We start from the raw sequence: 25,766 nt of genomic DNA on the forward strand, positions 1-25,766 counted from the left end.
CTGAATGGAGCGGATCCGCTCAGACTGCATCAGTCTGGCGGCGTTCACCCTCCGCTCCGCTCGCCTCCGCGCGGCCAGGCGGACAGCTGAACGCTGCAAGCAGCGTTCGGGTGTCCGCCTGGCCGTGCGGAGGCGAGCGGATCCGTTCAGACTTACAATGTAAGTCAATGGGAACGGATCCGCTTGAGGATGACACCATATGGCTCAATCTTCAAGCGGATCCGTCCCCCATTGACTTTACATTGAAAGTCTGAACGGATCCGCTCAGGCTACTTTCAGACTTAGAAATTTTTCTAAGTTATAATGCAGACGGATCCGTACTGAACGGAGCCTCCGTCTGCATTAATATGATCGGATCCGTTCAGAACGGATCCGATCAAGCGCAAGTGTGAAAGTAGCCTAACACGGACCGTAACTTATGGTTCATGGTAGCAGAATCCATAACTGGATTCTTACATAACCCAACCTTGTAGGCCGAATTGAAAACACAAGTTCGCTCATCCCTAATTAGCAGCAGTGGTCGGCTACGACCAGTGATCACCCCATGATGAGAGGGACTAGAAGGGGATCTGGGAAGGGTCCGAACAGGAGCGGTGAGGTAATAAGTGACTATTACTAATTTTGAGCCTTTTATTCAAAAAATATTAACTGGTCCGACAACCCCGGCCAGTATAGCTGAGCACGCTGTGCCGAATGAAATGGACAAAAATAGGACGTTGGGTCGCGGAACAGATATACGGATGCGGCAGAACACGTAACGAATGGACCCGATCTCATACACAAAAGATGCGGACTGAAAATATGGTATTGTGCATAGGGCCTTACCAATATATAGTTGACCACCACGAAATCAGAAATCCCTGTGGTCCAATGGATGATGTACACAGCCCTACACGGTGTGACCCGCACTCCTCGGCTGCACGGACAATGGGCTACGTGCACACGAACGTTGTTTGTTTCCGTGTCTGCTTTTTTTGCGGATAGGAAGCGGACCCATTCATTTTAATGGGTCCGCAAAAAATGCGGACTGCACACATCAGTATGTCCATTCCGTAGCGCCGCAAAAAAAAAAAAAAAACATTTTCTATTCTTGTCCGTTTTAGGCCTCATGCACACGACCGTTTTTTTGGGAGGTCCGTAAATGTTTTTTCGTCCGTGGGTCTTCATTGTTTTTTGAAGGATCCACGGACATAAAAAATGAAAAAAAAATCTAAGTCAAGTTTGCCATTGAAATGATAGGAAAAAACGGACACGGATCACCGACGCGGATGACAATCTTGTGTGCATCCGTGATTGTTCCCGGACCCATTGACTTGAATGGGTCCGTGAACCGTTGGCCGTGAAAAAAATAGGACAGGTCATATTTTTTTCACGGCCAGGAAACACGGATCACGGATGCGGCTGCCAAACGGTGCATTTTCCGATTTTTCCACGGACCCATTGAAAGTCAATGGGTCAGCGAAAAAAAACGGAAAACGGCACAACGGCGACGGATGTACACACCGGTCGTGTGCATGAGACCTTAGCCATTTTTACAATGGATCCGCAAAAAAAAACGGATGGCATACGGTTTCTTTGGGGGACAGCAAAACACATACGGTCGTGTGCATGTTGCCTTACACTGCAGGACTATTCATTGCTGTGAGTCTCTGGAGTGAAACACAGGTACCTGTCCACCCCCAATACAGACTTTATTGCTCCCCAGCCCTACCTCACGAAGCTGGAGCAGTTCCTGTCATGAGTTTCAATGAGACAGTGAACAGCCCACTTCCTATTCACCAGGACAGACAACTACAAGCCGCACGCACTACCGCAAACGTCTAGTCCTATGTCACGTGAGCAGACAGCGCCACCCCAGTCCTGTAAATGGGTCGGGCCACAGCCGCCAGTAGCAGCCAATCATAACGCTTCTCTCAGGAACGACAGAGGTGACAACAGAGGAAGCGCGCTGTGATTGGTTATTTCAAAACGATATGTTTGATTGGCTGCTGATGTGGAGAAGCGTATGGTTACCAAGGAGCTGAGTTCTTCCGGTTTCCAGTGCTTCAGTTATACGGTTATTTGATAGAGCAGACTGCTGACACGGACTGTAAGTGCGAGGTATGTTCACAAGTCATATATATATGCTCCTATAGACGTGTACAGAGGTGTGTGTTCACAAGTCAGACGTGTCCTCTCCTATAGATGTGTACAGAAATGTGTCCACAAGTCAGATGTATCCTATAGACGTGTACAGAGAGGTGTGTTCACAAGTCAGATGTGTCCTATAGACGTCTACAGAGAGGTATGTTCACAAGTCAGATGTGTCCTATAGACATGTACAGAGAGGTATGTTCACAGTCAGATGTGTCCTATAGACGTCTACAGAGAGGTATGTTCACAAGTCAGATGTGTCCTATAGACATGTACAGAGAGGTATGTTCACAAGTCAGATGTGTCCTATAGACGTGTACAGAGAGGTATGTTCACAGTCAGATGTGTCCTATAGACGTGTACAGAGAGGTATGTTCACAGTCAGATGTGTCCTATAGACGTGTACAGAGAGGTATGTTCACAAGTCATATATATGCTCCTATAGATGTGTACAGAGAGATGTATGTTCACAAGTCAGATGTGTCCTATAGACGTGTACAGAGAGGTATGTTCACAAGTCAGATGTGTCCTATAGACATGTACAGAGAGGTATGTTCACAAGTCAGATGTGTCCTATAGACATGTACAGAGAGGTATGTTCACAAGTCAGATGTGTCCTATAGACGTCTACAGAGAGGTATGTTCACAAGTCAGATGTGTCCTATAGACGTGTACAGAGAGGTATGTTCACAAGTCAGATGTGTCCTATAGACATGTACAGAGAGGTATGTTCACAAGTCAGATGTGTCCTATAGACGTGTACAGAGAGGTATGTTCACAAGTCAGATGTGTCCTATAGACGTGTACAGAGGTATGTTCACAAGTCAGATGTGTCCTATAGACGTGTACAGAGAGGTATGTTCACAGTCAGATGTGTCCTATAGACGTGTACAGAGAGGTATGTTCACAGTCAGATGTGTCCTATAGACGTGTACAGAGAGGTATGTTCACAAGTCAGATGTGTCCTATAGACGTCTACAGAGAGGTATGTTCACAAGTCAGATGTGTCCTATAGACGTCTACAGAGAGGTATGTTCACAAGTCAGATGTGTCCTATAGACATGTACAGAGAGGTATGTTCACAAGTCAGATGTGTCCTATAGACATGTACAGAGAGGTATGTTCACAAGTCAGATGTATCCTATAGACGTGTACAGAGAGGTATGTTCACAAGTCAGATGTATCCTATAGACGTGTACAGAGAGGTATGTTCACAAGTCAGATGTATCCTATAGACGTGTACAGAGAGGTATGTTCACAAGTCAGATGTGTCCAATAGACGTGTACAGAGAGGTATGTTCACAAGTCAGATGTGTCCAATAGACGTGTACAGAGAGGTATGTTCACAAGTCACATATATGCTCCTATAGATGTGTACAGAGAGATGTATGTTCACAAGTCAGATGTGTCCAATAGACGTGTACAGAGGTGTATGTTCACAAGTCAGATGTGTCCAATAGACGTGTACAGAGGTATGTTCACAAGTCAGATGTGTCCTATAGACGTGTACAGAGAGGTATGTTCACACGTCACATATATGCTCCTATAGACGTGTACAGAGAGGTATGTTCACAAGTCAGATGTGTCCTATAGACGTGTACAGAGATGTGTGTCCACAAGTCAGATGTATCCTATAGACGTGTACAGAGAGGTATGTTCACAAGTCAGATGTGTCCTATAGACGTGTACAGAGAGGTGTGTTCACAAGTCAGATGTGTCCTATAGACGTCTACAGAGAGGTATGTTCACAAGTCAGATGTGTCCTATAGACATGTACAGAGAGGTATGTTCACAAGTCAGATGTGTCCTATAGACGTGTACAGAGAGGTATGTTCACAAGTCAGATGTATCCTATAGACGTGTACAGAGAGGTATGTTCACAGTCAGATGTGTCCTATAGACGTGTACAGAGATGTGTGTCCACAAGTCAGATGTATCCTATAGACGTGTACAGAGAGGTGTGTTCACAAGTCAGATGTGTCCTATAGACGTCTACAGAGAGGTATGTTCACAAGTCAGATGTGTCCTATAGACATGTACAGAGAGGTATGTTCACAAGTCAGATGTGTCCTATAGACGTGTACAGAGAGGTATGTTCACAAGTCAGATGTATCCTATAGACGTGTACAGAGAGGTATGTTCACAGTCAGATGTGTCCTATAGACGTGTACAGAGAGGTACAGACCAAAAGTTTGGACACACCTTCTCATTCAAAGAGTTTTCTTTATTTTCATGACTATGAAAATTGTAGATTCACACTGAAGGCATCAAAACTATGAATTAACACATGTGGAATTATATACATAACAAAAAAGTGTGAAACAACTGAAAATATGTCATATTCTAGGTTCTTCAAAGTAGCCACCTTTTGCTTTGATTACTGCTTTGCACACTCTTGGCATTCTCTTGATGAGCTTCAAGAGGTAGTCACCTGAAATGGTTTTCACTTCACAGGTGTGCCCTGTCAGGTTTAATAAGTGGGATTTATTGCCTTATAAATGGGGTTGGGACCATCAGTTGTGGAGAAGTCAGGTGGATACACAGCTGATAGTCCTACTGAATAGACTGTTGGCTGATTTTTTTTTTTCTTGCCAAAATACAAATTCTAAGTAAAGAAAAGCGAGTGGCCATCATTACTTTAAGAAATGAAGGTCAGTCAGTCCGAAATATTGGGAAAACTTTGAAAGTAAGGGCTATTTGACCATGAAGGAGACTGATAGGGTGCTGCGCCAGATGACCTGGCCTCCACAGTCGCCGGACCTGACCAATCGAGATGGTTTGGGGTGAGCTGGACCGCAGAGTGAAGTCAAAAGGGCCAACAAGTGCTAAGCATCTCTGGGAACTCCTTCAAGACTGTTGGAAGACCATTTCAGGTGACTACCTCTTGAAGCTCATCAAGAGAATGCCAAGAGTGTGCAAAGCAGTACACAAAGCAAAAGGTGGCTACTTTGAAGAACCTAGAATATGACATATTTTCAGTTGTTTCACACTTTTTTGTTATGTATATAATTCCACATGTGTTAATTCATAGTTTTGATACCTTCATAGTCATGAAAATAAAGAAAACTCTTTGAATGAGAAGGTGTGTCCAAACTTTTGGTCTGTACTGTATGTTCACAAGTCAGACGTGTACAGAGGTGTATGTTCACAAGTCAGACGTGTACAGAGGTGTATGTTCACAAGTCAGACGTGTCCTATAGACGAGTACAGAGAGGTATGTTCCATATATGTAAGCAGCCCCCAGCCATTGTTCAGCAGCCCCCAGCCTTAGATCACAAAATAAATAAACCACTTACCTCTCCTGCTCCTGGACGCCGCCGCTCCTCTCTTCCAGCGCGATCCTCATCCTCCTGCTGTCGGCTGTGCTGTGAACTGGCGAGCAGAGCGCCCTCACGCTGTGCGCAGCCACTGCACAGCAGACAGCTGAGGACCAGGAAGCAGTGAGTACAGAGCCCTCACCGATTCCTGGTCCTCCGGTGCTAATGAATTGCTTCCATTAATTAACAGAAATAACATGTTTTCCTAGGAGACTAGAGGGTGTTATATACCAATTTGCAGGACAATTGGAGCCACTTTGGAACCGAATCTCGACAGGTTCTCTTCTCTCTAAAAAAAAAAAAAAAAAAAAAATACAGCATTCAGGCAAGTCTTGAGTCTTTTTCGCCAGAGATAAAACCGTAGCATGCTGCGGTTTTATCTTTTGCCTGATCAGTCAAAAAAACTGAACTGAAGACATCCTGATGCATCCTGAATGGATTGCTGAACTGCATGGGGATATGCCTGATCAGTTCTTTTCCGGATTTGAGCCCCTAGGACTCAGCACCGGAAAAGAAAAACGCAAGTGTGAAAGTACCCTTAACGTAACATTTAAAAAAAGAAAAAAAATATCATAGATAAAAGTTGTTATTAATGGCTTATTGTTAGGATGGGCTCCTGCCACAGCTACTGAGAAAACGCCAATAGTGTTAAGGGCTCATGCACGCGGCAGTATTTTGCGTTCAGTATACTGGCCGTTTTTTTAGTTCAGTATGCGGTACATATACTGAACCATCCATTTCAATGGTTCAGCAAAAAAGACTGAAGTGTCTCCGTGTGCATTCCGTTTCAGTATTTCCGTACCGTGAAATGATGGAACATGTCCTATTCTTGTCCGCAAATCACGGTGCTTGGCTCCATTCAAGCTAATGCGTCCGAAAAAAAAAAATGGAACACATATGGAAATGCTTCCGTATCCGTTCCGTTTTTGCTGAACCATCTATTGAAAATGTTATGCCCAGCCCAATTTTTTCTATGTAATTCCTGTATACTGTATATGGCATACTGAAAAACAACGGATCCGTAAAAAACGGACTGCAAAACACTGAAAAAGCCATACTGTCGTGTGCATGAGCCCTAATAGTGACAAGCTCGCTCTGGGCTCCTTGGCACCCCACGACACAATGGCATAGTGCTATAGGGTTATCAAGGCTATACCAGAGCATGGGCTAGTAGATCGCTGGCGAGTATTCCTAAGCATTAGGCTAGGTTCACGGCGGGGCTAATGTTTTCTGTCCGCTCTTCTCCCCATTGATTTCCGTGGTGTAACATTAGCATCCATTAGCCTCTGCCTCCGTTCCGTCATGTGTTCTGTCTGCAGGACGTTATATTCTGTCCAAGAACATGGGAAAATGACTGAAAAGAAGGAGCTCTCTGGGTTTTTAACTTTGAAGTCAATGAATGACGGGCAGAAATGGAAGGTGTTTTATTTGTATCCATTATTTAATCCCTATTAGATCCATTTTCTCCCCTTCTTCTGATGGAAAAAGCAACACAGATGTGAATTTAGCCTATTTCTTTGCGCTAAAAAAAGCTACTTTTTTTCTATTAAAATGATTTTGCTCTATATGAAAACTATATAGTTTGCTTCATAATCGATAGGAAAAATTTCTGCACTTTGCAGGATGGGAAGATGTGGTACACTACGATTTCCCATCCTGAAAAAAAAAAATAATTATATATTAGCATATATGTTTTTTTTTTTTTTACAATGGAACTCTATGATGTTTGCTGATGAATTCCACAGTATGGCCTCTGTCTGAGGTGTCCGTTACATATAGGTTTTTTGTATACGTTAAACATATGACAAAAATCCAACACTACCATTATTTTCATTGTTCTGCTTATCTTACGGAGCAGAACAACAGAAATAAATAGTGGTGGTGTGAATGGGGCCTAAGAGGTGGGTATGCAGGAAACCATTACCCTGGGTTCAGACCTGAGCGTTTTACAGCGCGTTCCTACGCGCTGTAAAACGCACAACAGGCAAGAACCAATGATTCCCTAGGGGAATGGTTCTCACCTGGGCGTTTTACAGCACGTACGATCGCGCTGTAAAACGCCCGACGCCCGACGCTTTTTTTTGGGGCGTTTGTCGCGCGTTCCCGCACATAGATATTCGGGAACGCGCGACAATGTGTGCACGCCTGTCTCTGTATGCACGATTGTAAACGCCCGTACAATCGCGCATACAGAGCGCTCGTTTCAGAACGCTCAGGTCTGAACCCAGGGTTAGGCCTCTTTCACACGGGCGTCATATTTTTGGCCCGGATAAGGTGTGGGTGCGTTGCGGGAAAATGCGCGATTTTTCCGCACGAGTGCAAAACATTGTAATGCGTTTTGCACTCGCCTGAGAAAAATCGCCATGTTTGGTACCCAAACCCGAACTTCTGGTTTGGGATCGGGGTTGTGTAGATTGTATTATTTTCCCTTATAACATGGTTATAAGGAAAAATAATAGCATTCTTAATACAGAATGCATAGTAAAATAGGGCTGGAGGGGTTAAAAAATAAATAAATGTAACTCCCCTTAATCCACTTGTTCGCGCAGCCCGGCTTCTATTCTGTCTTCTTTCTTCAGGACCTGGGTAAAAGATCTGTGATGACGTCACTGCGCTCATCACATGGTCCATCACCATTGTGATGGATCATGTGACGGACCATGTGATGAGCGCAGTGACGTCACCACAGCAAAGATGAAGACAGAAGAGAAGCCGGGCTGCGCGAACAAGTGAATGAGGTGAGTTAAATATATATTTTTTTTTAACCCCTCCAGCCCTATTGTACTAAGCATTCTGTATTAAGTATGCTATTATTTTCCCTTATAACCATGTTATAAGGGAAAATAATAAAGATCGGGTCCCCATCCCGATCGTCTCCTAGCAACCGTGCGTGAAAATTGCACCGCATACGCACTTGCTTGCGGATGCTTGCGATTTTCACGCGGCCCCATTCACTTCTATGGGGCCAGCGATGCGTGAAAATCACCGCTCGTGTGAACAGCCCCATAGAAATGAATAGGTCTGGATTCAGTGCAGGTGCAGTGCGTTCACGTGTGAAAGGGGCCTTACTGGTCTAAATAACGTGAAGCAATTATGCCAAAGTGATAAAGTCCAGTCAGTGTGTGATGTGTGTGATGTATGTAGTGCTGTGTGAGATGTGTGATGTATGTAGGGCAGTGTGTGATGTGTGTGTGTGATGTATGTAGTGGTGCAGTGTGAGATATGTGTGATGTGTGTGTGATGTATGTAGTGGTGCAGTGTGAGATATGTGTGATGTATGTAGTGCAGTGTAAGATATGTGATGTGTGTGATCGTGATCAGTGTGATGTGTGGTGCAGTGTGTGATGTGTGTGGTGCAGTGTGTAGATCACACACTGCACTACATACATTCCACATATGGATACATGGCTGCACTGTCACCTTGTGGTGCAGGTCAGACTGGATGTCCGGACTCCATTCCTCTTCAGCTCCACGCCATGTTTGCCGGTGCAGCGCTGCCCCTGCTCTCCCCCGCTGGCTTCCCCTGCAGCAGGGCGCTGTATCACTTTGGCGCCTGCCCAGACTAACCAATAGCAAAGTTCCTTACTGCATGGCGCTTTGCTATTGGTTATTTCAGGCACAGGCAGCATCGCTGTGCTACCTGTGCCGTTCCCTGTGCTGCTGAATGTAGGGGAAAAGTCGAAGTCGTATTGGTACACCTTAGACTTTTGTTAGAGAGTAAAAGAGTCCGACGCTTGTACAGGCGTTATTGTGACCCTGAGTGTGGGAGAAGATAATAGCACAGGGTTGAAACATGTCTGGGGGAAGCTGAGCTATAAAAAAAAAATACATTTTGACCCCCTTAATAGGGTTGTCCAAAATGTCGGACAAACCCTGCAGTAGCCTAAAATAAAAAGATCTGTTGCTGTTCTCTGTGGCACTGGTCCTCCTGCCCGCTTACAAACTGCAGGGGGGACATGCCGCTTATACGCCAATCACTGTCTTCACTGATGGCGTGTTTTAATTATCTTGGACAACCCTTCAATTTCTGGAATTGGGTACCGTAATTACCGGTATTTTTTATATTCTTAAAGCCATTTAAGTGAGAAAAGTGGGTCACTTACTTCCAGTTAGTGAACGGCAGCCATTTTCTTGTGGACCAGAATGCCTGTAGCTCTGGACCAGAGGCATTTATTTGGTCACCGATGGGGGGGATCTCCCACCTGGGTTATCTATATAAGCTTTCTTCATACAGATAATGCAGGAGACCATGACCCTAAATGCTGGTGGTGTTGCGGACCACCCACAGCGTGCATTGATGACGTATGATATAGAGGAGAGCGGATTGTGTGTCTCCATGCGTGGTTATTTTTTCTTAATTGTAGCCCTGTAAAAAAACAAATGTCATGGAAATGCGCAGTAAATAGAGGACATTAGCGGATGGGGGAACTTGGTCTAGGCTATAATTAGAGATTGTTGGAGGCGGTTATTATATTGCCTTGAGCTGCAGCAATTCCTCCGACAAGACGGTAATGGTTTTTATTGTATAGTGTGTTTTCAGTTGGCCTAATATTGGAAATCTGTTTTACTCGTTATGTTCCTAATCGATCCAATTGTTTGGGTCGTCATTTGTGTAATGAACCGTCATTATTCTCAGCCAAGTATTTTATTTTTGCACATGTCATTTCTGAATTATTTAGATGGCAATTATATCGGAACTGCTTTGTGTTTTAGGAGCGGCGAAATGGCAAGTGTAGAAACGGAGTTCCTTCGAGAACAAGGTGAGTAACTGACTATTAAGACTTTGTAATATTCACTTGGGAGGGGGGAAGGGGGGATTCATAGCCGGGTGCAAATCTGAACGGATTTCTATGTCTTTGTTATAAAACTTTTAGGACATGTTCATTTTGCAGCGGAATCCGAGGCTGAACCTCCGATTTTTGCTGTGGATGTCCAGTTTATATGCTGTGGATCTGCCTGGGGTTTGGCCCCATTCAGTCCATAAGCAGTCATTATTCATTATTTCCTTGCAGGAACCACACCGAGAATGCTTGCTCGTTCTATTATTTTTTTATATGTATTATTTTTTTTTTTTTCGCCCATTAAATGGATTGCAAATCCACGCCCAGAAAAATTTGCACCTTATGAACTATGGAGTGGATTCCCAGTATAATCAATGGGCAGTTAAATTAATTTTCCATGCATTTTATCAAATTAGTATTTAGCAATAACCTGTAGAAGGAAGTTCTTTTATATAGTACTTTGTCCCTAGCTCCACTGATGCCGCCATCCACACTGAGCTGCTGGCCCTTCCGCCTGTCCCGACCGGTTATGGACACCGGCGGAAGAGCCCACAGCAGAGAAGCTGGCACGAGCAAGTACTATGTAAAAGATCTTCCTTCCATATGTTATTGCCAAGTACTGATTTGATGAAAATGCCTGGAGAACCCCCGTGCCTGTTGTGGATATTGGCATGTGCTGAAAACTGCAGCAAAAAAATTCAGTGTGAACATACCCTTAAGGCCTCATGCACATGGCCGTTGTTTTGGTCCGCATCCGAGCTACAGTTTTGGCGGCTCTGATGTGGACCCATTCACTTCAATGGGGCCTCAAAATATGCGGATAGCACTCCAGCTGTTTTGAAACTACAACTCCCAGCATGCTTGCTTCCTCTGATCTTCTAAGAACTCTCATAGAAATGAATGGAGCATGCTGGGAATTGTAGTTTCACAACAGTTGGAGTGCTGAAGGTTGCTGACCCCTGTCCTATGCAGACTTCTGCATCTCCATGTCAACAGACCACAAACAAACTCTGTGTAGTCCTGCAGCCATATCATTTTCCATATGTCCCCCATCTTCTTCTTAGCCCCCTAGTCCACTCAATGTACGTTAACATAAATTTGGGAAGAGATACATAGGAGTATGACTGAAGATCAGACTGTGCAGGGTTTGTTGTCTGTGACCATGGAGACACATCGATCTATATAGGAGCTGTAGAAACAAAATAATGGGCAGTTTTAAATGAAGAACGACTGTAAAGTTTCTTTTTTATTTTTTATATACAGTACAGACCAAAAGTTTGGACACACCTTCTCATTCAAAGAGTTTTCTTTATTTTCATGACTATGAAAATTGTAGATTCACACCGAAGGCATCAAAACTATGAATTAACACATGTGGAATTATATACATAACAAAAAAGTGTGAAACAACTGAAAATATGTCATATTCTAGGTTCTTCAAAGTAGCCACCTTTTGCTTTGATTACTGCTTTGCACACTCTTGGCATTCTATTGATGAGCTTCAAGAGGTAGTCAACTGAAATGGTCTTCCAACAGTCTTGAAGGTGTTCCCAGAGATGCTTAGCACTTGTTGGCCCTTTTGCCTTCACTCTGCGGTCCAGCTCACCCCAAACCATCTCGATTGGGTTCAGGTCCGGTGACTGTGGAGGCCAGGTCATCTGGTGCAGCACCCCATCACTCTCCTTCATGGTCAAATAGCCCTTACACAGCCTGGAGTTGTGTTTGGGGTCATTGTCCTGTGGAAAAATAAATGATGGTCCAACTAAACGCAAACCGGATGGAATAGCATGCCGCTGCAAGATTCTGTGGTAGCCATGTTGGTTCAGTACGTCTTCAATTTTTAATAAATCCCCAACAGTGTCACCAGCAAAGCACCCCCACACCATCACACCTCCTCCTCCATGCTTCACGGTGGGAACCAGGCATGTAGAGTCCATCCGTTTAACTTTTCTGCGTCGCACAAAGACACGATGGTTGGAACCAAAGATCTCAGATTTGGACTCATCAGACCAAAGCACAGATTTCCACTGGTCTAATGTCCATTCCTTGTGTTCTTTAGCCCAAACAAGTCTCTTCTGCTTGTTGCCTGTCCTTAGCAGTGGTTTCCTAGCAGATATTCTACCATGAAGGCCTGATTCACACAGTCTCCTCTTAACAGTTGTTCTAGAGATGTGTCTGCTGCTAGAACTCTGTGTGGCATTGACCTGGTCTCTAATCTGAGCTGCTGTTAACCTGCGATTTCTGAGGCTGGTGACTCGGATGAACTTATCCTCCGCAGCAGAGGTGACTCTTAGTCTTCCTTTCCTGGGGCAGTCCGCATGTGAGCCAGTTTCTTTGTAGCGCTTGATGGTTTTTGTGACTGCACTTGGGGACACTTTCAAAGTTTTCCCAATTTTTTGGACTGACTGACCTCCATTTCTTAAGTAATGATGGCCCCTCGTTTTTCTTTACTTAGCTGCTTTTTTCTTGCCATAATACAAATTCTAACAGTCTATTCAGTAGGTCTATCAGCTGTGTATCCACCTGACTTCTCCACAACGCAACTGATGGTCCCAACCCCATTTATAAGGCAAGAAATCCCACTTATTAAACCTGACAGGGCACACCTGTGAAGTGAAACCCATTTCAGGTGACTACCTCTTGAAGTTCATCAAGACAATGCCAAGAGTGTGCAAAGCAGTAATCAAAGCAAAAGGTGGCTACTTTGAAGAACCTAGAATATGACATATTTTCAGTTGTTTCACACTATTTTGTTATGTATATAATTCCACATGTGTTAATTCATAGTTTTGATGCCTTCAGTGTGAATCTACAGTTTTCATAGTCATGAAAATAAAGACAACTCTTTGAATGAGAAGGTGTGTCCAAACTTGTGGTCTGTACTATGTATATATGTGTGTGTGTGTGTGTGTGTGTGTGTGTGTGTATATATATATATATATATATATATATATATATAATTTTTTTTTTAAAGGGATTGTCCAGGTTCAGAGCTGAACCCTGACATACCTACATTTTGCCCTGCTCTGAATCACACAGGGCAAATGCTTTTTTAGGAGATCCGGTGACATACCGGGCTCTCCATAGGGACTGCTAGGCGAAAGCCCTTGCCCTGCGCATTCCCCCCTGAACCTAGTTTGAATGAGTGAATCTCAGACAGAATACGGACAAGAAGAGTGTATGCTTAGAGTTTCTCTAAACAGACAACAGTGTGAATTGCACCATATTCTTTAAAGGGGTTTTCCAGTCATTCGATATTGATGACCTATCCTCAGGATAGGTCTTTAGTGTCATCCGGAATCCCATTGCTTTTGTTTTCGGTGTCCCCTAGGGGCTGAGATGAAATATGCCGACATAGTCACTACTCAGTGGGCAGAGGCTTCTGCTTCTGGCTGTCTCCACTGTTCAGGAGGTATTCAGTTTAATTGTTTAGAGAGTAGGCAGTTATACAATTTTCTAATAAGCATTAGAAATTTGAAAATTTTGATTGCAGACCTTTATTATATTCACACAATAGCCTCTCTCTAAAAAGAAACAAAATGGTACGGCCACAGAGTTCTGAATAGGACTAAAGATGGTGTTAGTCATGTGTCATTCAGTGAACTGTCCAGATATCTAACAGGTGAATAGTAGGGTATTAAGATGCAGAACATATGTATACTGTATATACAGCATTACTACATGCAGCATCATTTCATGTCTGTCAGTGTCGGGTAGAAGTACAAATTTTATTTTTACAGTTAACTTTAACAACCTGACAACATCACCTAAAGACAGACGGCCATTTTACATTTCACCTTGAAACAGGCAGCCATGTAAGCCCACATACAGTGAAGTAGTTGTTGCAAGGCCACGATGGTTTCCACCATTAGTTTTATCCCATGGAAGTGTCATGTGTGCTGACCCAGCACATATGTCATGTAACACTGTTGCTTACTGACTGTCAGTGAGATGTCACATGACTGATGCCATATTTCAGTCCATTACAGAGGACTGACTGATCCATGGGCTGTACAGGTCAACAACCTGATATAAGAAAGATATTTAAGCAACATTCTAAATACATGGATATTTGAGCATTGTATAATTTCCTATTATATAAACTAGGGAAACTGGAATACCCCTTGAAAGTTGTTGTCTCCCTTCAGCAAATGGCATTCGTCATGTAGAGAAAGTTAAGACACTTACTAATGTATTGTGATTGTCCATATTGCCTCCTTAGCTGGCTGATTCATTTTTCCATCACATTATACACTGCTCGTTTCCATGGTTATGACCACCCTGCAATCCAGCAGCAGTGGTCGTGCTTGCACATTTAGAAAAAAGTGCCGGCCTCTCTAGTGACCAAGACCGCGGAAGTGCACCTTGTGTCTGCGCTACAGCGGTGTCCATAACCCCTGGAAACCAGCCATGTATATGCAATGAAAAAAAACAGCAAAGGAGGCAATATGGAGAATCACAATACATTAGTAAGTGCCTTGTATTAGCTTTCTCTACATGATAAAGGCCATTTTCTGATGTGATACAACCCCTTTAAAGGGAGGCTCTCAGGGGCCCCCTGTTCTATCTCATGATGTTTTCCCTCATGCAGGCAGCCCCTTCCACTGCACAATACATGACACACACGTCATGAACGGGATTGTTTGTTTTTGGTGTCATTCATGGCTTATTTGATAAATGGGCTAATAAAGGCCTATCATTATTATCATTGCTATTAATCCGCTTCTCAATAAATGTGTCTGACGTTTTAAGGCGCCCATTTAGGGCATGGCTAATGAGTGTCTGTCTGTCACCCTGCACACCTGCTGCCTGTTGTCAGGAGCTTCACTTCCAGCAATCCTCGGGTGAATAAGTCACTTGTGAGATCTCTGTAAACATTCCCTCATTAGTACTGAGGACAGGAGGCTTCTATAGGCTGGGTGCACACATTCGGGTTCTCAGTGTCTTTCCTTTAAACTTCCTCTTCCCTTTATGATCCTAAAACCTAAATGTGGAAACCCAGCCTTAGGCAGTTTAATATTGACCTATTTTACTGTATGAATAAAGATGCCTACAATACGCCAAACTCCCGGCTCCTCTTCACACTCTCCCGGTCAGGTATGATAATAATTCGTAATGGCATAGTAGTAAAATCACGGGAACACCAGGGCTTTAAATGGTTTTTTAATCTGAAGCCAGAGTTGGGGTCGGTATATTTGCTCCGACTCCACCCAAAACGGACTCCTTTTCTGCAGCCCTGGATAGAACTGTTAGGCTAGGTCTACACAACGGCATTTGTCGCACCAATGGTGTCTATGGTGTTGCACTGCGACATGCTGCGACTGGATTTTTCTGCGACAGTCGCAGCATGTTGCATGTCACAGTGCGACACCATAAACTATCATTATAAAAATTGTCATGCGACATTGGTGCGACAAAATATTGTGTGACACATGTTGCAGTGTAGTTGTGCCCTATGTATGTGTCACACGACTTATTATCGTCCTGTAGACCTAGCCTTAAACTTCAGGATCTAGTGACTGTTTTTGTGGTCAAAGTGTTTTTTTTTTTTTTTTATGTGTCTTCTTCATCTGAGTTTCTATCAGTTTTTTGGGTTGTTGTAGTGCATTAGTGTGAACCATTTGGTTTGTCTCATCCGTTGTCTTCTGTTCAGCTGTTTGTTTCTGAATCTATGGGAGAATAAACTTCTCTTCATTCACTCCTTGAGCTCCCCTCTACGTGGTGTTACTGCAAATTGCCATGATTTTGCAATACAGTTTTTTTACTTTACACCAGTTTGATAAATCTCACCCATGGTTTGTACAGGTTAATGACAACCTGGTTAATAAGTGCATGGCAAGAAGGGATGCAAATGAGCTCTTAAAGAGGCTCTATCACCCCGATCGAGTCTACCCTACAAGGCATATAGCCTGGTAGGGCTGACGATGGAGACAAAAAACATACTTTATTTTCTCATGTCAGCGGTCCAGTTAGGCACAAAAAGCAACATGAAAAAATATGCTAATGAGGAATTAGAGCACTCTGAGGCGGGTTTATGCCTTCCGAGCACTGCTTCCGCGACGCTCCCCGTCCATTGCTAATGCTGGCCTTCTGCAGCTAATCTCGCCCCTATGTCTTTTTATTGTATTATTGTGTGGTCAGGCACATTGAATATTTATATATTGATCTTTGCCTTGAAGATTTACCTGTTTGTGTTTTATATGTGTGTATGTATATATGTGTGTGTGTGTATATATATATATATATACAGTGCTGCCCATAATTATTCATATCTCTGGCAAATTTTGACTTAAAGTTACTTTTATTCAACCAGCAAGTAATTTTATTACGGGAAATTACATAGGTGTCTCCCAAAAGATAATAAGACGGTGTACAAGAGGCATTATTGTGGGGAAAAAACATTTCTCAGCTTTTATTTACATTTGAGCAAAAAATACAAGATGTTCCGCACTGTGGAAAATCTCGGAGGATGTGGTCGGAAGCCAAAAGTGACACCTGAGTTAGAGTTAGAGAGGTGAAAAAGAATCCAAGGATCACCACCAAGGCCATCCTGGTGAATCTGGGCTCTGCTGGTGGCAATGTCTCAAGGCACACAATCCAACAGACACTGCACAATGCAGACCAAGGAGGACGCCACTTCTCCAGATAAGGCATACAAAAGCTTGCTTGGCCTTTGCAAAAGCTCATCTGGACAAAGAAGAAGACTTCTGGTCTTCTGTGTTATGGTCAGATGAAACAAAAATGTAATTGTTTGGTCACAATGATGTTTCCTTCATTTGGCGCAAAAAAGGAGAAGCCTTCAACCCAAAGAACACCATACCCACTGTAAAACATGGTGGTGGGATCCTAATGCTTTGGGGGTGTTTTTCAGCCAATGGACCAGGGAACCTCACAGTAAACAGCACCATGAAAAAAGAGCAATACATGAGGATTCTCAACGACAACATCAGGCAGTCTGCAGAGAAACTTGTCCTTGGGGACCAGTGGACATTTCAGCATGACAATGACCCAAAACACACAGCAAAAGTGGTGAAGAAATGGTTAGCAGACAACAACATTAACGTTTGGAGTGGCCCAGCCAGAGTCCAGACTTGAATTCGATTGAGAATCTGTGGAGGGAGCTAAAGATCAGGGTCATGGCAGGAAGACCCTCCAACCTGAAAGATTTGGAGCTCATTGCTAAAGATGAATGGGCAAAAATACCTGTGGAGACATGCAAAAAGCTGGTCTGCAATTATAGGAAGAGTTTGATTGCTGTAATAGCCAATACAGGCTTTTCTATTGATTATTGAGAAGGGTATGAATAATTTTGCACTGGACACTTTTTGCTCAAATGTAAATAAAATCTGAGAAATGTTTTTTTTCCCACAATAATGCCTCTTATAGGTGTCTTCCAAAATATAATAAGACGATGTATGTCATTTACCGTCAAAAAATTACTTTCTGGTTGAATAATAGTAACTTTAAGTCAAAATTTTCCAGGGGTATGAATAATTATGGGCAGTGTATATGTATGTATGTATGTATATATATATATATATATATATATATATATAATATGCCATTTAACCTCACATTCACAGTAAGAGATATTTAAATGAATCCTCCCATGAGAATATAATGCAATGTAACATTAATTATAACATAAAAATGGTGACAGATGTTCTTTGAAGAGCATCTGTCACCAAAATGCTGCTCCAAAACAGCTCAACGGCACACTAAACGGGGACATCATCCAGTGGAATCCTCCCATGATAATATACTAATATAATATTGTCTATAATGCCAAAATGGTGACCTGCTTTTTGACTAATCATGTTTGGCCATCTTAATAATACATTATCTTTCTTTATTGCACACTCATTTTTGCCAAGAAACTGACTTAAAAGTTGCTAATTGTGTAAAGTTCTGTAACAGTATAGATTAAATTAACCTACACATCTGATCTTAACTACTGTGCTTATATCTTCTCTTTTCATAGTTCTGTAAATTATTTCTTTTTTTATTCTAGTGCAAAAATTAAGAGAGAAATTAAAGCGGTATGAAGAAAATGTATTTTCCGAACATAAGGTACTACAGGTATTAATTACAAGGTCACGTTCAACTTTACATAAATCTATAGTGCAGGTGAATAGAAGAAACATGATCAGATATATCAGAGAAAAATGCCTTGTTCTCCCTTTATCAGCACTTTTCTCCCCCCACCCCAAACTAATAAGTACTTTAAATTCGGTGATTAATCCGTCTGGAGAAACCAAGATGGACAGCCTGCTCACTGAAGGATCAGTTTAGATCATCCCTTAAAAGTCAGCAGCAGAGTGAGACTGGGGAGATGTACATAATTCCAAGCTGAAAGTTTTATATCTCACTCCAAGCACTTTATGCACATCTATCCTGCTCAGTACTTCTCTATAATATCAAATATGGTGCTTCTGAGTTAAAAAGAGGCTACTTTCACACCTGCACTAGGAGAGTCTGGCAAGCTGTTCCGGCAGGGGACCAGCCTGCCGGATCCGTACTAACGCTAGCCCAAGTGTGCAGACGGAATTCCTCTCCGGCTCCATTCACTATAATGGGGATGGGGCGAGGGGCAGGCGGGCGGACAAAAACTACAGCATGCATAGAAAGAAGCTATATATTCTGGCAGGCACTACACACCACTTCATCTTCCATTAGGGAGGTGAGGACACATTAGCATTTATATGGCTAAGAAGAATATAGGAAACATTTGGCTGTATTCATAGCTGCCAATTGTTGTCCTACTAGCTGTCAGTTTAAAGGGGTTTTCCTGAAATGCTAGGAAAGGCCCTCCATTCCAGTCAGTGGGTGTACTGGTGTTTCCAGCTTGCCGCGCCAGGTCCAGGTAGTTGAGAGCAGCAGGAACTGGAGCAGCATTCAAATGGCAAGGTGAGGGATTTTTTTTTATTTATTATTCCCTCCAAAAAAAAACTTCAGGGGGATTGGGGGTGAAGATGATATGAGTTTTGGATAAGTTTGCTCATTAAAGCGATGCAATAATAATTCCATAACTCTTCTTTTCTCATGAGAGCAATATTGGTAGACGCAGCAATACCTTTTTGAAATCGCTGTATAATGGCTTCTATACAATACCCCAAGCAGTAGTTCCCTTCTTGTACCTCTTCTTGTAAATACACAACCTTGGCATAAATTAACAGAAAGTAACTTTTATATCATATTTTTTTATTTTTTTTTAGTTTCCTGGAAATTTAAGGAATGATGACACCGTCTCATCCAGTCTTTCCGAGAAAAGGTAAACAGAATTCTCCATTTTTATTGCTTATACCACTGTGATGGTTTTTATAGAATACTGGAATTTATCACTAGTAAATTAAGTGTTATAAGACCGGAAACTCTCCTGTACATAACCATTGAAAGGTCTTGTAATTATAGATGAACATTTAATTACAGATATTCTTTGGGCCCATACATAACAAGTGACAAAATGAGCAGTTCAGTATTGGTCAAGGACTTTCCAAAATACATGGCCTCAGGTGACAATATCTTCAGCTTACCATCGTCTATCCTGAACCGTTGTAACTTGAAACCGTATTCAACATACAATGCCATGATCTGCGGTACATGCCAATGATAGGAAGATGCCGCCAATCAGCACAGACATTATGCCAGTAAAATACTGGTATTACTGAAGTGCATACACTGATTGATGGTCTAGTAGCAGAACAGTACAGTATTACATGTCCTGTCCTTTACATGTGCCAGGATGAGCTGCTTCCCATTGCTACATAGTACATAGTAACATAGTACATAAGGCCGAAAAAAGACATTTGTCCATCCAGTTCGGCCTGTTATCCCGCAAGTTGATCCAGAGGAAGGCAAAAATAAAAAATTCCTTCCCGACTCCAATCAGAATAACTCCCTGGATCAACGACCCCTCTCTAGTAGCTATAGCCTGTAATATTATTACACTCCAGAAATACATCCAGGCCCCTCTTGAATTCCTTTATTGTACTCACCATCACCACCTCCTCAGGCAGAGAGTTCCATAGTCTCACTGCTCTTACCGTAAAGAATCCTCTTCTATGTTTGTGTACAAACCTTCTTTCCTCCAGACGCAGAGGATGTCCCCTTGTCACAGTCACAGTCCTGGGGATAAATAGATGATGGGAGAGATCTCTGTACTGACCCCTGATATATTTATACATATTAATTAGATCTCCCCTCAGTCGTCTTTTTTTTCCTAAAGTGAATAACCCTAATTTTGTTAATCTTTCAGGGTACTGTAGTTGCCCCATTCCAGTTATTACTTTAGTTGCCCTCCTCTGGACCCTCTCCAGCTCTGCTATGTCTGCCTTGTTCACAGGAGCCCAGAACTGTACACAGTATTCCATGTGTGGTCTGACTAGTTATTTCTAAAGTGGTAGGACTATGTTCTCATCACGGGCATCTATGTCCCTTTTGATTGCTGTTTCAGAATTAAATTTTTTATTATTGTGTTGGTGTCCCCACATAATGGCAGTGATGGCTAACCTTCGGCACTCCAGCTGTGGTGAAACTTTGACTCCCAGCATGCCCCATTCATTTCTGTGGCGTTCTGAAAACAGCCAAGCATCTTGAGAGTTGTAGTGCCAAAGGTTAGCCATCACAGACATAATGCATCCATGGAGAAGAGATATGCAAGCTAGTCTCCTTTCCAAAAGGAAAGGATAGCAGAGTGTCTCATACCAGATTTTTCTGTGTGAATACCTTTTTAACAGAGCTGAGCAGAGAAATGTGCTGCCTGAGAGGCCTTGTTGGGTTACTATTTCTTGTTATGGAGGGCTCTCTGTCTTTCGCCCCAAAAAAATTCCGTAGAATTCATATTAAACTTTTGTAGATGGAACTGAAACTTCTCAAGTATGTTTAACTAGGCCTTTTTATTTGAAAAATGTGTTTGATGTCTTAAACTTTTGTGTGATCTCCACCTGGTCCTTATTTCTTATTTCTAATTTATTTGGAAACTTATTTCTAGACATGACTAATTTTCACCTGCAGCAAAAGATGCATAAATCTTAAAGGGGTTCTCTGGGAATTAAGAAAATTAAAATACTTAAATATTACTTTATTATAAATACATTCCCAAATACCTTTCATTAGTTATGATGACTCACTTTGTCTAGGGAGCAATCATTAAGACAAATAAAATGGCCGCCATCCTATTAAAAAAAAAAAAAAAACGGGTCAGTCAGCACATCCCAATGCGCAGGTGCACGCTGCCATGGCTAGAAACATAGAGAAGAAAAGGACAATGCAGCAGCACTTTGCAAACCAAATAAAGTATAATAATGCCATAATTCTAGAAAACATTCTAGTGCTAATGCTACGCTTATTTTGCAAATTGCATTGTCCTTTTTTTCTGTATGTTTCTAGCCATGGCAGCGCGCACCTGCGCATTGGGATGTGCTGACTGACCCCCTTTTTTTGTAGTTGTATTGGAGCTGCAGGTGTGGCTGACTCCAGTTGGTCATACACTCCTGACTAGCCTGTTTGCCCCATAGGCTGATTTTAATTAGAGTAAGTATAAAGCTGTATCCTACTCTCATTGTATTTATTGGAAGCCATTTGGCATCAGGAGAGGTATAGAGTGGGCTCAGCATGCATGTTGGTACCTGCATCCCTGGATTTAATGGAGGCCGCTATGGCACCAAAAATGGTAAAAAGCAGAGTGGACCCAGCATGCATGTGGAACCTGCACTCCCTGAATTTTATGGTGGCCATTATGGCACATAACAGGTAGGATTTAGTGTTGGGTTCCTGTCTGATACAGATCGCCTTGACCTTTGGCAGACGGGCCCAAATAATTTTGTACAAAATGTATTTGCCAAAAATCTAAAATTTGCTAAATAAACGTAGCATTAGCACCAGAATGTTTTCTATAATAAGGCATTATTGTACTTTATTTGTGTTTTTAGAGTGCTGCTGCATTGTCCTTGTTTTTACCGCCATCCTATTAGTACACACAGAACCTGGCCTAATCACACAGCAGGATAAGTTCCTTCACAGCACTGAGGTAAAGAGCTGCCTCATCCTCCTCTCTGCTCTGCTTGTCAGGGAATATGATCGTGAATACAGGTGATAAGATCTTCAGCTGGATCTCTGTAGGAATGGAGTTCATGAGAGGGCCATGAAGTACAGAGAGGACGGACAGGACAGACTGTGTTAATGTGAGGCTGCAGTTTTGGAGACTGCATACAAATGCTGCTGCTCATCAGGCACATACCCACCCTTCTCTCCGTACTTCATGTCTCCTCAGAGATTCAGCTAAAGTTCATATCAGCTGTATTAAGGATCATGATCCCTGATAAATAGTAGATGAGGATGAGGCAGCTCTTTATCTCAGTGTTCTGAAATAACTTGTCCTGATTAGGACAGTTTTTCTGTGTACTAATAGGATGGCGGCCATTTTATTTCTCCTAATGATTGCCCCCTTGACAAAACAAGCCATTCTAATTAATGAAAGTTTATTTGGAAATATATTTATAATAAAGTAATATTTAAGTATTGTCATTTACTTAATTCCCAGAGAACCCCTTTTAAGGAACTTTTGGCGCTTTATTTCTCATGTAACCTTCAATGCTGCTTGCTGGTGTCCGAGTGATCTGCAGACCTTGTGGGACTATGTCCTGTTAGATATGATTTATGTCCTGTATCAAAATTAGCATCAGTACAAAACCAAACCAGGACCAATTAAAACTTCATGTTTTATCAGCTTAGATTAAAACGTATCCAATAAGCAATCAAAATGATGTTAATCCCAACATGGTCCACCATGGACACCAACACAGCAAATCCAATAGAGGATGGATGTAACAAAGTATCTGTAAACTATCTACAGAAAGGGGGTAACTTGGGGAGATTGAATCTATACCCCAGTGACCTGTATGAAATACATATCTGATAGTAAGCAGGTTCATCCAGTGTAGGAATGATCAAAACTCTTACCAACTCTTGCAGACCAGATTGTGGGACTTCTATTCTACCAAGAAAAGGTCAGGTTCCAATGAGGAACTCTACAGTACTTGTCTACTATTCTGTCCTTTATATTGCAGACAAGCGGAGCCGCCACCTTGACAAGGGGGTCTATTCAGTTTTAATTTTTATTATTCTTTAATTATTTATTTATTCTTGTAGAAATGGTGATTTCCGAATTGGGGAATATGACAAATACAGTGAGGAAATGAGTAACCACCTCCATTTATATCAGGTATCTATCCTATCCTATCTATCTATCTTATCTATCCTATCTATCTATCCTAGCCATGTCTTGTAACATGTCTCTGTAAAGCTTTAAATTATTTTTTATGCTGTTCATTTTAGTTTTTCCCCCTGTCCTTTTACATTAGCTTTTTATATTTCTTATCTTTCTGAATAGGCTGAAATGGCAGAAATGAGATTAAAGTTGGAAAGCATTATAAAGGAAAATGAGACGTAAGTAAGCTGTCAATGTCTCCCCATATTTATTCCTCTCCATTGTGGCTGTGTCCTGCTCAGTACAGCGTATGGCTTCTGCTCTAGGATGAAGTGCTTGTGCACTGTTCACATCTTGTATGGAATAATTGGTTCAAACAGGGGGTTGGCCCATCCTTAAATATTGCATTTCTCTTTTAGCTTACACAAATTATTTGTCTAGATATTCAGGCTTCATGCTTGTCTGGCGACCTCTGCTGTTCTCTTGGTTTCCTTTCAGATTGTCCACCTAACATGTTCAGTGCCCAGTGAGAAGAATCCCTCAGCTGCCTGTAGACCAGGCGGTGGGAGCTATTGACCAAGTGTAAACCCTGGCACTGGACACATTGGGTGTACATGCTCTGAGAGGCTCAGACGCACAGATCTGCAAGACGATTGTCGGGAAGGAATCGTCAGTAGGAGGAGGAGCGATCCCTAATGCCATTGCCCGTCCCCATACTGAATCGCTGTTTCCCAGCAGCAGTGATTTCACAGCACAATCTGCCGCCAGCATTAGCATAAAGAGCATTTGTTAGCAGGATTAACCCTATCAAACCAGGCATAATACCTGGTAGGGCTGATCCTGCTGACCAACAGAATACCTTTAAATGCAAATCTGTTCTGGAGAAAATTGTGGTTTTATCTTTATGCAAATAAGGGCTTCATTGCACCGAGCGCAGGCCTTAACCCCTCAGTACATGCACATTACATCTGCTTCACCTAACCTTGCCGATCGGATGCTTACTGCGTAAACGCCAAAATTGTGGAGAGCAGAGCAGGCACTGGATTACAGGGCCAGGCGAGTGGACTCTGATGGCACCTGTCAGTTGAAGGAGTTGTGCAGACCATATATATAATGACGTATCCTGATGATACGTCATCAATATTTGATTGGCGGGGGTCCAACACCCGGCACCCCTACCGATCATCGGTTTGAAGAGGATGCGGCGCTGCTTCCTCTTCATTACACTGTGCATCATCTCCCTTGCAGCCGTGGTACAGTGTAATCACAAATAGTCGCTCCAGTACTTGTAATTGCACTACACCGCCAAGACGACGGGCAGTGTAATGAAAGCAGCACTCGCATGGATCGCCACCTCCTCTTCAAACAGCTGATCGGATCAGCTATATCTTCCGATCTAATTGATATAATGATGTGCTTCTAGTATTGTTTGAAAGCATGGAATGCCAGCTTTTATACAAGACGCATATCTGTAGCTGCTACCAGTCCCAAGATATGAGCAGCTACAGCAGCCCTCCCCATAATTAAGTTTGGTTTGCTTTGGCCACTTGGAACAGCAAAGCTCGCCCAGCTGGGAACCTGGGAGACGTTTTTCAGCAGAGTAAGGCCTCATGCACACGGCCGTTGTTTTGGTCCTCCGCATCCGAGCTGCAGTTTTGGCGGCTCGGATGCGGACCCATTCACTTCAAGGTTGCCGCAAAAGAGGCGGACAGCACTCCGTGTGCTGTCCACATCCGTTGCTCCGTTCCGTGGTCCGCAAAAAAAAATATAACTTGTTCTATTCTTGTCCGCGCTTTGCGTACAAGAATAGGCAGTTATATTAAAGGCTGTCCGTGCCATTGCGCAAATTGTGAAACGCTCACGGACGCCATCCGTGTTTTGCAGATCCGCGATTTGCAGACCACAAAACACACAACGGTCGTGTGCATAAGGCCTAGTGCTTTTTCTGGACATGGAATGGAGACACAAAGTACACACAGAAATAGTCTTTGTATCTTCCTTTTAGTTTTCTCATGACCCAGTCATTAAACTTTTGGAAGAACACGATGGACAAGAGCTAAGCTTAATATCTGCACATATTCTTACTGGTCAGACATGGCAGAAAGGCACGTTTTAGCCTGCCAATGCCTGTAATTGTCCTGTTATAGTAAGGTGACAGGCTGCTATTACATGTTCTTGTGCATCTTGCATAAAAGCAGCTTTCACATTGTAGCCCTTCAGTTAGTTCATTACTGGTAAAGCAAGTGAACAAGGTCAACTATCGAGAATTTCATAACCTTCTTTAACTTAGTTTCTTCAACTGTAAGTACTATCAGGTCACATGTAGTG

The 25,766-nt window shown here is 42.6% G+C and overlaps 2 protein-coding genes across 8 annotated transcripts in view; one reads left to right on the forward strand and one right to left on the reverse strand.

Moving 5' to 3' along the window:
* The window catches only part of LOC122943330 (UPF0462 protein C4orf33 homolog), a 158,558-nt gene extending 156,744 nt beyond the window's left edge, over nt 1-1,814 (reverse strand). For 2 of the 3 annotated variants that reach the window (XM_044300991.1, XM_044301007.1), the window contains exon 1: nt 1,712-1,814. The gene's annotated coding sequence lies outside the window, so the exon portion shown is untranslated. The remainder of the gene's footprint in view (nt 1-1,711) is intronic. The other variant, XM_044300998.1, reaches the window with a different exon arrangement.
* A 179-nt stretch (nt 1,815-1,993) lies between these two features.
* Nucleotides 1,994-25,766, forward strand: part of SCLT1 (sodium channel and clathrin linker 1) — a 133,225-nt gene continuing 109,452 nt past the window's right edge. The window contains exons 1-7 of one of the 5 annotated variants that reach the window (XM_044301026.1): nt 2,075-2,100; nt 2,185-2,284; nt 10,164-10,210; nt 18,243-18,310; nt 19,447-19,502; nt 23,381-23,453; nt 23,622-23,677. In XM_044301026.1, the coding sequence (XP_044156961.1) occupies nt 10,174-10,210; nt 18,243-18,310; nt 19,447-19,502; nt 23,381-23,453; nt 23,622-23,677 (290 nt within the window). In that variant the 5' untranslated portion in view covers nt 2,075-2,100; nt 2,185-2,284; nt 10,164-10,173. Of the gene's footprint in view, nt 2,101-2,184; nt 2,285-4,116; nt 4,136-10,163; nt 10,211-18,242; nt 18,311-19,446; nt 19,503-23,380; nt 23,454-23,621; nt 23,678-25,766 lie in introns of those variants that run through there. The other 4 variants (XM_044301018.1, XM_044301042.1, XM_044301051.1 and 1 more) reach the window with 4 other exon arrangements.

This window comes from Bufo gargarizans, chromosome 1, assembly GCF_014858855.1.
Source record: "Bufo gargarizans isolate SCDJY-AF-19 chromosome 1, ASM1485885v1, whole genome shotgun sequence".
In the NCBI taxonomy this organism is placed as follows: Eukaryota; Metazoa; Chordata; class Amphibia; order Anura; family Bufonidae; genus Bufo; species Bufo gargarizans.